Source organism: Budorcas taxicolor, chromosome 2 (genome assembly GCF_023091745.1).
Source record: "Budorcas taxicolor isolate Tak-1 chromosome 2, Takin1.1, whole genome shotgun sequence".
Lineage (NCBI taxonomy): Eukaryota > Metazoa > Chordata > Mammalia > Artiodactyla > Bovidae > Budorcas > Budorcas taxicolor.
The window spans coordinates 96,827,403-96,839,841 of NC_068911.1; the positions used below are offsets into that span (position 1 = coordinate 96,827,403).

Below are 12,439 nucleotides of genomic sequence, written 5' to 3' on the forward strand. Positions count from 1 at the left end.
CATTAGCAGTCCAGTAATCGAGAAGAAAATATAAAACCAACCCAGAAATACTGCAGAATATTTAAAAAGGGGCAGTGAGAAACATGCTAAGAGAAGAAGCCCTCCCTCACTAGATAGGTCTGTTGCCTAAATCAAAAGGGTTTATGTCATAACACGAACATGTGCCATTCCTGCTCATATATTGAATTTCAGTAGTTGGTTGCATAAAGAAGTAAAGTGTAATGAAACTGGCAAGCAAAGTATTCCCCAGTCAGCCTTATCTTTGTTCCATTTGTCCTTCAGATAGAGCTTTTCTTGCCTTTTTCAATAAAATCCATCCAGCTTTTTTTTTTTTTTTTTTTTTTTGCATCTCTCAGTAACTGAGCTGAGAAGACCAATGAGATTCAGGGCTTTTATAGTTCTTAGCAGCTGCTTTTTAAGAGATCAAAACTTAGAATGCTGCTACATGGTATTAGGCTTAACTCTTGATGTGTCCCTATAGGGGATGTGTTTTCCTTGGGGTAGGATGAGTAGAGAGAAGAGAAGGTGAAGAATGCCCCTTCAAGTATGCTCAGGATGGTAACCCTAATTTCCTTCTTTCCTAGGATCCTCTTCGCAAGCTCAGTGCTTAACCTGACTGAACTGGCTGCTCTTCGACCTGACCTTGGGAAATTGAAAAAGATTCTGTACTTTCATGAGAACCAGTTGGTATATCCTGTCAAGAAATGTCAGGAGAGGGATTTCCAATATGGATACAACCAAATTCTATCCTGGTAGGTATAGATTGTATCACTGTATTTAGTCCTTTGCCATCTTTTTTCCTTATAGTTAACTTTTCAATCTAGAGACCTACGGTACACATATTTTTTTAAATACCTTATATTAGGAGCAAATGTTTAAATATACCTTCCATGGTAAGAATTACTTGTGCCTCTGCAACATATATATATATATATATATACATATAAGAGAACAACTAATTTTTAAAATAAAATACATATGTGTAGCAACCTGATTGTATGTTGAGCTAGTTATTTAACTGTATTTTCTACAACACTCAAAATAGAAGCAAAGGGCTGTCAGGGACCTCCTTCAGCCCCTTATTCCATGTATGAGACTTACTTTTAGAAAAGGCAGTTATTCAACTTTCATTTACCAGCTACTTTCAATGTATCCAGCCAAAATCAAAATAGAAATGTACAGAGGAGTAAACAAAAATTAAAGCGTAACAGAGCAAGAGATTTCTGTCCTTTTATTCTTATTGTTTGTAAGAGAAAACTATGGAAAATGAATCTTTAGGTGATGTTTGTTTTTTTTTCTTCCCCTCATTGCATCTTCTGAAATTGCCTAGCCTTAAAATACCATGACATTTCAAAGGTGATGGTCCTTCTCTTTTGTTACTTCAACAAAGTGTATCTCTTGAAACTTAGTTAATAAAAGAAGTTAATAACGACTCTGAAACAGCTTTGCTATTGGATCCCATCGACATAACTGCAACACTCAAATGGAGTCAGTTTGGCAGTGATTGGGTACAGTTTACTCACCGTTTTTAATAGTTATTAGCCTTTGAGGTTGATGATGTGCTTAAGCAGACACCCATCTCTTTTGCTAGTATATTCCATAGTTTCATTGACATAGAAAAACAGCTAGCTGGTAATACTTCTGTGTTTTGAGCATTTTGTAAATGTTTTCCTGCAATCATTTTTACAAGCTGCTTCAATTGTGAAGTAGCAATGCTATCAAAATAGAGAGGCGCTGCTTCCCGTCAAATGTCTCGTAAAAAAAAGCAACCGTTTTTAAATTTCATAATAAAATTAAGATACTTTATTTTATATTGAAACAGAGAGGGAAAATATGTTTTAAAAACAAAAATGAAATCATTTTATACTTTATCAATATGGAAAACATTTGTAATATTCTTTTGGTTTCTTGAATTAGCATCATTCTTTTCCTCAGATAGTGTGTGTTTATTACCCCTGAGAAATAACTGGGGAAAAAAATTAAGTCTGTTTTTCCCTTTATGGATGGCTTTAAAGTTAATGGAAGTTACACCCACTCATATCAGAGAGGAAATGCATGGAAAAGAATATTTCTGTAAACTATCTTGCTTCTTTAATTTGGCAAAGACTGGGTTTTTAAGAATATATGTCGTTGAGTTGCATACCCTTTGAGGGCAAATAGCAAAAAAAAAAATTAACTCACTACCCCTCATCTCTCTGTTTTAGAAAAGATTGCTTTTGCTCAGAGGGAGTGAGACCATAAAATCTTATACATGATTTTTGAGCATTGCTCTTCTCAAGAGGGTAAACTGGTAGATGAACTTGAGGAGAAAGAAATGGACTTGATCATCGCTGGGACTCTTAATGAGAAAGCAATGGTTTGCAGTCGTCCAGAGGAAAGATAAGAATGTCAGAAAGCAGTCCAGTTCAGATTCACTTTGAAAAGTATGACTCCAGCTTCCTGAAATGTTTCTTTAGTTTTCTTGCTGACTTCTGCTTTTGTTGGCATTGTCAGATTTCTTTCTTGACTGTGTGGCAGCTAAGGACTTTCAGAGATGACTGACATAAGCACTCACCTTAAATAGAGGTTTCACTAACCCTCTGACTGATGAACACTTGTCGTAACTATATATTATGACCTGTGGGTCGCTATTAAAATAAGTGACATATAGTGAAAACAGACTAGCTGTAAAACATCCTTCAACTTTTGGTATATTATTATATTGGCTTCCTTATTGCTCAGTGTAGTGTCAGCACTTCTGTGACATTCTCTTGTATTATCCATGTTGTAATCACTGCTAACCCCAAATTTGCACTAGGTTGCAACTAAAAAAACAAAAAATGCTTGTATGGGAAAACAACTTTGCAGGGGTGGGAGTGGATAGGTCAACATTCCTTTTGTTGGTTTTTCATTCCACTGTGTACTGATAGTAGGAATTTTGTCTCAGTAAACGCAAATTAAACTAAACTTAGAATTTGTTATGATATTCCTGCTCTGTAAACTCTATTTATTCATTTGTGTTTTGCAGTCTTGTGGACTTAGGTGTCTTCTTTTCAGTTTTCTTGATGTTCTTTTTAGAGTGAAATAAAACTGTTTTCTCTTTGGTCTTGTACACCTTCTTATCAAAGCATTTGTACGCATCATGTTGAGATCCAGGGACACTGAGACATGGAATCATTGCTTAAAGCAATGAGGGCTATTTTAAAAAACAAAGCAATGATTTATTAAAATGGTTTTTTGAGTCATAAAGGAAACATAGTACATACTCCTGTTTTATCCAGTTCACCCATGGTTATCATTTGTGTTCATTGGTTTCCAAAAAAATGTTATACACAAATTTGGAAACTACTGACATATTTATGATACATAAACTTTGTTTTAAATTTCCTTCTAACTATATATTTTAGATTATTTTTAATTTAAAAAAAGTGCTAAGGAGAGGATCACAGCATTTACATCACAAGCAACAGCCAGTATTATATTTCTTCTGTTTAATTTTGAAGGTTCATGGTGTTATGGTCCTTTATAATAGATTATGTAATCAGTAGGACCTAGTGGTATGGATTTCTGGATCCATTTTCACCAGTTTCTTCTATTGCTCTGACTCCCCCAAGTCTAATATAATAATAGAATAAGTTACTTGTAGAGTTCTCATATACTCCTTTCTGTGTATGCAGTCTCAGAACTTTCAAAAACCTAACAGTTTCTTGAAACAAAGGTTAAAATGAGAAATAGACTTAAACCACATGTTATGAAGGTATGCTCTAGTGTGAAATAACTCTATCTGGATTATTCTCCTTAAAGGCAGTGAAAAGTATGCTAAATTTTTTGTTCTCCATACTGTGGTGTAAATCAAAGTACACCACTGACAGAAAACCTCAACATGGGTAACTGGGCCACAGAGAGAAAGGTCCTCATGTTCTTGGTGATACTACAGAAAAGTCCTGGCATTGCAGAAAGATATACTTAGGTTGAAGCCTCATAAGTGAGAGTGTTAGTGGCTCATCATGCCCGATTCTTTGCAAACCCCATGGTATGTAGCCTGCAAGGCTCCTCCGTCCATGGAATTCTCAAGGCAAGAATATTGGAGTGGGTAGCCATTTTCTTCTCCAAGGATCTTCCTGGATAGAACCCAGGTCTCCTACCTTGCAGGCAGATTCTTTACTGTCTAAGGAACCAGGGGAGCCCTGAGGCCTCATAGAATCCCATTAAATCACTGAATTCCTCTCCTACCTTTCCTGTCTGATGCCTGCCATCTAACTTCCCTTGATATAAGGCTAATGAAAGTAACTTATCTGCTGGGATCATTTTGATAAAAACTGAGAAGTGACGAGTTCTTTGCAAACCCAAGATGCGGTAAAAACTGTGATTAATAAAGAAGTCTTTAAGCTTCTTTATAAAAGAAGTTATAAAAAGAACTGAACGAATGTGGGCTCACCATATGCATTTATCCTTTCCCTTTGCAGCCTGGTGGCTGATGTGGTGGTATTCAACTCAGTTTTTAATATGGAGTCATTTCTCACTTCTATTGGAAAATTCATGAAGTTGATTCCTGATCACAGACCCAAGGATCTGGAAAGCATCATCAGACCCAAGTGCCAAGTTATTTACTTTCCCATCAGGTTTCCTGACGTGAGCAGGTCAGTGTGACTCTATTTTCAATATTCTGTCATAAATTATTCCCCAAATGTATAAAAACAGGTGCTATTCTTGCCAGTTTTAGCTTTTTCACATAAGCATGGTTAGAGAATTGAGTACTGTCTCGCCTTGCTGTGATTAATAAATCATGTGTCCAACCTATCGCTGAATGGTTAATTCCAATATCAAGCTCTTCCTTTCTTTTCTCTTAGATTTGTTTGCCAAAGAAAGGTGCTTTGGCTTTTAACACTGACTGTTGTTTCTTCATTTGTTGTTTTGATACAGAAGTCATCGTCAAGCATATGTCTCAACATTTTATTCAGCTTATTCCCAGTGGTTTATATGTATGATAGTAACTCCTAAGTAAGTCAGTGTTAAATTTTACTGCTTAAATTACTTTCATATCCCATGCTGTTTTTTTCTATTTTCTCCTCCCATTTTTTATTATTTACATTATTTTAGTAAAGAATTTGGTATTTTATGTTGGGTTGAAATGCATTTAATTGCTATTTCTTTTCCTCAGTCACTAAGGATATTTTTATTACCCTTATCGCTGGGCCCACCCTGAATTAGCAATGGATGATGTGGCTCAAAGGGAACATTCTAGAATTCCTTTTCACTTTTGATTAAACCTAGCAAAATTGTTTTTACTGCCACCAGAAATATATCCCCCTTGTGAATAGAAACTTTACTTCAGTTGGACTCATACTAGCTGGGGATGCTGCTGTTTTGTAACTTACTGTGTCCTTAAAAAAGAGCTCAGGGACAGATGTTTCTTCCCTATCCTTGAAGGGAAGGCAGGAAACAATTTATTGTCCATGCATGCTATGTGGGAGGTCGGCATTAGTGTCTATGTTCTGGACTCAGTTCACCCAGATTTTGCTGTGGGGACACCCACTCTTCCACACCCCTAATACTGATTTATTTGAGTCTTACTAGTTAATACTGCACTGAAGAAAATTCTGCCTAATACCAAATCAAGTTATGATTCATAAAGTTTGTTAGACCACCTTGCCTAATCCTTATTTTCTGGAGTTCAGAAAATAGAAGGCCAGAGAAGCAGACCGGCTTGTACTCACACTGTTGATTGTTGTCAGAGACTGGATTCAAATTTAGATTCTATGACTTTTGATTCAATTTTCTGTTTAGTTTCTAATCTTCCTATTAGTACAGGTCATTTGTCAAAAATATTTAATGATCTATTTACATTTTTGAAAACTATAAAGCTGAGTGAAACTAAGATCACAGTTGATTTTCATATGTATGTACATGTATGTACATATGGTATGTATTTGTAATCCATAGTTTTCATGTGTGATGAAAGAATGTCAGTGTCTAAAAACATGATGGTTATGCTTTAGCTCTGTCATTAGCTAGAACATAGCTTATAGTTTAGGTCATATTTTTTAACTTTATTTTTGACATTCTTATAAGTTTTTCATATAATAATGTATCATTAAAATGTGCATCTTTACGTGAATAGGTAGTTATAGTACATATTAATTTTTATTTCTATAGAATTTCAAATAAATAATGTTTTTCAAATTCATTTGCATCTGATATAGTCCTACAATATCCTATGTTTAATACACCTGTGGCAGTTGAATAGTTTATTAATTTGGACTGTATTACCATAAATAAATCTAGCTAAATGGAAGAAGGTTAAGAAATATTGTGGCCAAGATAACATTCATAAGCAAGGTCTTAGCCCAGAGTGTTATTTGAATTATTTTCAAATGGTAATTTGCTTTATCCAACCCAAACTCATATAGTGTAAGTAAGTGATTATTTGCATGAATGACAATCATTCTAATGCCTGCAGTCTTAAAAAGAGTATTATTTTGTTGAGATGTTGAAAAATATTTAGTAATGCCAAAGGCAAATAACCAACGTGATTAAAAATAAAACGACTTTTGAATGCTTCTACTTTCTCTCTATACAAATATTATCATCATGGCAAAGTTGTATTTAATTTATAAACAAAGCAGAACGTATACTTAAATGATTAATAAATGTACTATAATAATATATAATATAAGGGGTAATAATCAAGGAAGGGAAAAAGCCATATTTCAGCAAAGTATATGAGGACTTCTAAAGATGATAATTGTTCAAACTCAGAACATCCAACATTGAGCTTGAAATCCAATATTGAGCTTATAGTACCTGCTGTTAACTGTTGCCTTCCTTACCCTTACACTGCCTCATTCTCAAAGGCCAGAAAAATAGTAGCAAGGAAGAATATTCACTTGAAAATATTTCATTATATGTATTAAAACATTTGGGGAAGAGAAAGCTCTTAAATACCACAGTTAGGCATGCACATATTTGAGGCTTGACCACCCTTGGTGGCTCAGAAAGTAAATAATCTGCCTGTAATGCAGGAGACATGTGTTCAATCCTTACGTCAGGAAGATACCCTAAAGAAGGAAATGGCAGCCTACTCCACTGTTTTTGCCTGGGAAATCCCATGGACAGAGGAACCTAGAGGACAGTAGTCTGTGGGTTCAACAAAGAGTTGAACACAACTGAGCAACTAACGCTTTCACTTTCATTACTAGCCCTGTAACCCATGCAAGTATAAAGACCTTGAGTTTAGGTTATGATTATATTTACCTTATCATCCCATAGGCATGATGTAGCAATTAAATGAAATAATATGTGCCAAATGTCCAGCCTGGCACATAACAGAACCTTAATAAAGATTGTGTGGGATGTGGCTCCGACGCTCAGTTGTGTCTGACTCTTTGCAATGCTATGGACTGTGGCCTGCCTCCATGGACCTCTGTCCAAGGGATTGTCCTAGCAAGAAGACTGGAGTGGGGTGCCTTTTACTCCCCAAGGGCATCTTCACGACCCAGGGATCAAACCCATGTCTCTTCTGTCTCCTGCATTAGCAGGCAGACACTTTACCATTAGCACCACCTCAGTTCAGTTCAGTTGCTCAGTCGTGTCCGACTCTTTGCGACCCCATGAATCGCAGCACGCCAGGCCTCCCTGTCCATCACCAACTCCTGGAGTTCACTCAGACTCACGTCCATCGAGTCCATGATGCCATTCAGCCATCTCATCCTCGGTCGTCCCCTTCTCCTCCTGCCCCCAATCTCTCCCAGCATCAGAGTCTTTTCCAATGAGTCAGCTCTTCGCATGAGGTGGCCAAAGTACTGGAGCTTCAGATTTAGCATCATTCCTTCCAAAGAAATCCCAGGGTTGATCTCCTTCAGAATGGACTGGTTGGATCTCCTTGCAGTCCAAGGGACCCTCAAGAGTCTTCTCCAACACCACAGTTCAAAAGCATCAATTCTTCGGCACTCAGCTTTCTTCACAGTCCAACTCTCGCATCCATACATGACCACAGGAAAAACCATAGCCTTGACTAGACGGACCTTAGTCTGCAAAGTAATGTCTCTGCTTTTGAATATGCTACCTAGGTTGCTCATAACTTTTCTTCCGAGGAGTAAGCGTCTTTTAATTTCATGGCTGCAGTCACCATCTGCAGTGATTTTGGAGCCCCCCAAAATAAAGTCTGACACTGTTTCTACTGTTCCCCATCTATTTGCCGTGAAGTGATGGGACCAGATGCCATGATCTTCATTTTCTGAATGTTGAGCTTTAAGCCAACTTTTTCACTCTCCTCTTTCACTTTCAGCAAGAGGCTTTTTAGCTCCTCTTCACTTTCTGCCCTAAGGGTGGTGTCATCTGCATATCTGAGGTTATTGATATTTCTCCTGGCAATCTTGATTCCAGCTTGTGTTTCTTCCAGCCCAGCATTTCTCATGATGTATTCTGCATATAAGTTAAATAATCAGGGTGACAATATACAGCCTTGATGTACTCCTTTTCCTATTTGGAACCAGTCTGTTGCGCCACCTGGGAAGCCCTTAAAAAGATTAATTCATCTTATTAACTCCTTCATCCCCATTGTTTTATAACCTAGCATATTTATTGCAACCTGAATAAAGAGGACTGTCTTCCGTTTCTCTCTCTCTTAACATGTGATAGCAGAGAAGTATTCTGCCAAAGGAACAGTCTAATGTAAATAAGGAAATTCCTTTATATATTCTTCTTATCACACTAATTTAAGCAGCCTTTTGGCCTTACCAGAACCAACTGTCCACTGATGGTAAGGAGCCAGCTCATCACTTTCATTCTTCTCTTCCTAATTTTGCTCCTTCTTTTTCCAGTTGAACTTCGATATTCTGTCACTGTACCTCCTTTTTTGTGTATACTCTCAAAGCTTTTGCACCTTTTCTTTTTTCTTTGATCAGGAGAAAAACCTCCAGCCATACTTACTAGCCCACTCTAAATTCATGACCCCTAAATCTAGATGCACACTTCAAACTGGATGGCGAGTATACCATACTTCCCCTCTTACAGATAACTATTTATACATTTTCCTTTCCTTGTAAGGTTTTAATACCAAATCTTCAGACTTCCTTCTCAGTTAATGACTGAAAAAAGAGAAGCAATCAGAAGAGAATATCTTTACACTGCCACCATCACATCTACCCAATTATGTGCTTCTGGGTGCATTTTTTTTATCTTCACACCTATAACCATGGATGGACTGACCTTGCTTCTGTCTAAGGTCCATCTCCACTTCTTTGTGGGAGCCCATCCTCCTTGCTTACCTAAAAATTACTTTTCTAGTAATTTTTTGTCTCTGATCTGCATCATCCATTTGCTTCTTTTCTAGATGGTTCCTATTAGCATAGGGCTTCCCTGGTGGCTCAGACGGTAAAGCGTCTGCCCGCAATGCGAGAGACCCGGGTTCGATTCCTGGGTCGGAAAGATCCCCTGGAGAAGGAAATGGCAATCCACTCCAGCACTCTTGCCTGGAAAATCCCATGAACGGAGGAGCCTGATAGGCTACAGTCCATGGGGTCGCAAAGAGTCGGACAGAACTGAGCGACTTCACTTTCACCTTCAAAGGATTCCAATGTGCAGTCAAACTTAAGAGATATTGTTTTAAAACTATATAAATTAGTGATATATTGTTAATTTTTTGTTAGACAACTTGTCAAGAACATACAAAAACTGGCAGCATGAGAAGCCCCCGTGTATCCAACACACAACTTTAACAGCCGTTAAAAGTTTTGCCAAAGTTGGTTCAACCCTCCTGATAGGCTACAGTCCATAGGGTCACGAAGAGTCGGACACAACTTAGCGACTTCACTTTCACTTTCCTATTAGCATACAAAAATGCTATTTGTTTTACATCTTAAAAATATTCTCTTTTGATTCCAGTTCTTTCTTTGCTACTGCTCATTTCTTTCTCTCTCTTAATAGCAAAACCTCTAAAAAAATCTTTTTTTTTTTTTCAGTTTCATTCCCACTGTTCTCTCTTGAAGCTCCTCCACTGAAACTGTTTTTGTCAAGGTCACTGATGACTTCCATGCCTGTGGTCTGTTCTCTTTCCTCATCTTATATCACACATCAGCAGCATGGGACACACTGTGACATAGTCTTCAAGGTGGCTCCTAGGACATAGGTTCTGCTTCTCAGGATTGTTGCTGCTTTCTCAATATGACTTTGATCTTTAGCTTTGGACTGGCCTTTAGCACTCTTGAAACTTAAGGGATTAATGGAGGAAGAGCCCAGGATTGAAATGAGAAGAAAAGAGTCAGAAGGTCATCAATGAGAGAATTATCCTGTGGGACAAAGGGAAGAGAGTTTTAAGGAGATGGCTTAGGCTTAAATGTATACTCAGTCATGTCCGACTCTTTGCAACCCCAATGGACTATACCAGCCAGGCTCCTCTGTCCATGGGATTATCTCATCAAGAATACTGGAATGGGTTGCCATTTCCTCTTCCAGGGGATTTTCCTGACCTAGGGATCAAACACACATCTCCTATGTCTCCTGCCTTGGCAAGTGGATTCTTTACCACTGAGCCAACTGGGAATCCCTTTAAGGAGATGAGCGGTAGTTAATTCAGAGGAGTGAGATTAAATAAAGTGATGACTAATGCTATCGTTGAATTTGACAATTAAAGGGACAGTGGTACCGCACCCTGCATTCTGTTAACTCACAATAAAATTTTATAATTTTTTTGGTAGCCAGAGAAACAGACTTCAAGTCTAAATGAGATCTCTTTTTCTTTTTTTCTCCATGTCTCTCTTTCTTTCTCTCTCTCACATTCAGGCCCTGCTTATTTTAAAAATGAAGACACCACGGCCCAGAGAAGTTTAGTGTCTTCTGGTAATCACACAGCTAGATAGAGACAGGAACTGGAATTGAAACTGGAACTCCTATCTCAAAACCTCCATCCAGTGTTCAGCCCATCACTTATTGTAAATGCAATTTCAGAGGTCTTGATTATCTGATTTTTCAGCTGACAGCAGATTAACAGCATCAAATTGGGGGTGCGATAAAGGCAGGCTCACTGACAGCAGTAAAAAGTGACAGCTGACTGACAGCTTGACAACAAGGGAGGAGAGAGATAAACTATTAAAAAAAATATATGAGAAGTGAAAAAGCATAGCAGCCTGGAGCCATTGTAGGGCAGGGCAGGCAACTCTGCATACTGAAGAACCCTGCAGACATTTCTCCATGATTGTACAGCTTGTACCTCTAATAGATGAGTGTGATTTATTAAGAAAGGTTAAATGGTAACCAGTAAATTCTCTTTAAAAATATAGGGAAATTCATAACCTACTTTTGGCAGAAATTATAAATGACAGCAGATGAAGCTAAATGTCATGTCTTACTCTAGGATGTACATGAGTCATATTCACCTAAAGGAAGATAATAAACATCTGACCCTTTTTCATGCAGTTGCAGTGTCTGTAAGCTTAAGTGAGTGGGAAACATTTCAGTAAGCTACTTCTTTTTGGATCTTTCTAACTGAAGCCTTTTCATGCACCAGTTCTCTCTTTGCTGTTAGGGTGTTTATATTGGCTTCCTTGAAACTGAAGGCATCAAAGCCTGCTAGATGATCAGGAGTCAGCAAAACTGATTTTGTCGTATTAATACCATGTCTTAGTCCTTTTGGTCTGCTATAACAAAATACCGTGGATTGGGTGGCTAGTAAACAACAGAAATTTATTTTTCACATTTCTGAAGACTGGGACGTCCAAGATCAAGGTGCTGGCAGATTTGATGTCTTGTGAAGGCCTGCTTTCTGATTCATAGATGGCTGTCTTCCCACTGTGTTCTCATATGATGCAAAGGACAAGGGAACTCTCTGTGGTTTCTTGCATAAGGGCACTAATCTCATTCACGAGGGCTCCACCCTCATGACTTAATCACCACTCAAAGTCCCAAGTCTCTTAAAAGCGTCATATTAAGAGTCAAGATTTTGACATATGAATTTTGAAGAGATAAAGACTTTCAGCTTGTAGCATGCCAAAAGATAGATAGATGTGATCTCAAGACTTAGTGGGCTGAGACTTATGACTAGGAGGAAGACTAATCTGTGTTAAAGGATATAGGTTAGATGGAAAATTAAGGAATTTTTACTTCACATTTCTTTTTTTTAAATTTGTTTATTATATTTTTTGTCCTCGTTTCTGCATGAAGGCTTTCTCTTCACAGTGGCTATCGTCTACTTCAAATACCATTCGGTTGGATTAAAGGCAAAGAGAGATAAACGCTCAGGCTCTCAAGGCTGGATGCTTGTATGTATTTGTCACTTGCCTGCCTTCTCTATTAGGTTTTATTGTGAAAAATGGGGGCTGTTCTTCGGTGCCGTATGTGGGCTTCTCACTGTGGTGAATTCTCTTGTTGCAGAGCACAGTCTCTAGGTTCACGGGCTTCACAGCATTTGTGGCTCGTGGGCCCTAGAGCTTGCAGACTCCAGTAGTTGTGGTCTGCCGGCTTG

The 12,439-nt window shown here is 37.9% G+C and overlaps 1 protein-coding gene across 4 annotated transcripts in view; it reads left to right on the top strand.

The window, feature by feature from the left end:
* Nucleotides 1–12,439, top strand: part of GTDC1 (glycosyltransferase like domain containing 1) — a 434,499-nt gene that overhangs the window by 194,159 nt on the left and 227,901 nt on the right. For all 4 annotated transcript variants that reach the window (XM_052658048.1, XM_052658056.1, XM_052658065.1 and 1 more), the window contains 2 exons: nucleotides 585–752; nucleotides 4,446–4,619. In XM_052658048.1, the coding sequence (XP_052514008.1) occupies nucleotides 585–752; nucleotides 4,446–4,619 (342 nt within the window). The remainder of the gene's footprint in view (nucleotides 1–584; nucleotides 753–4,445; nucleotides 4,620–12,439) is intronic.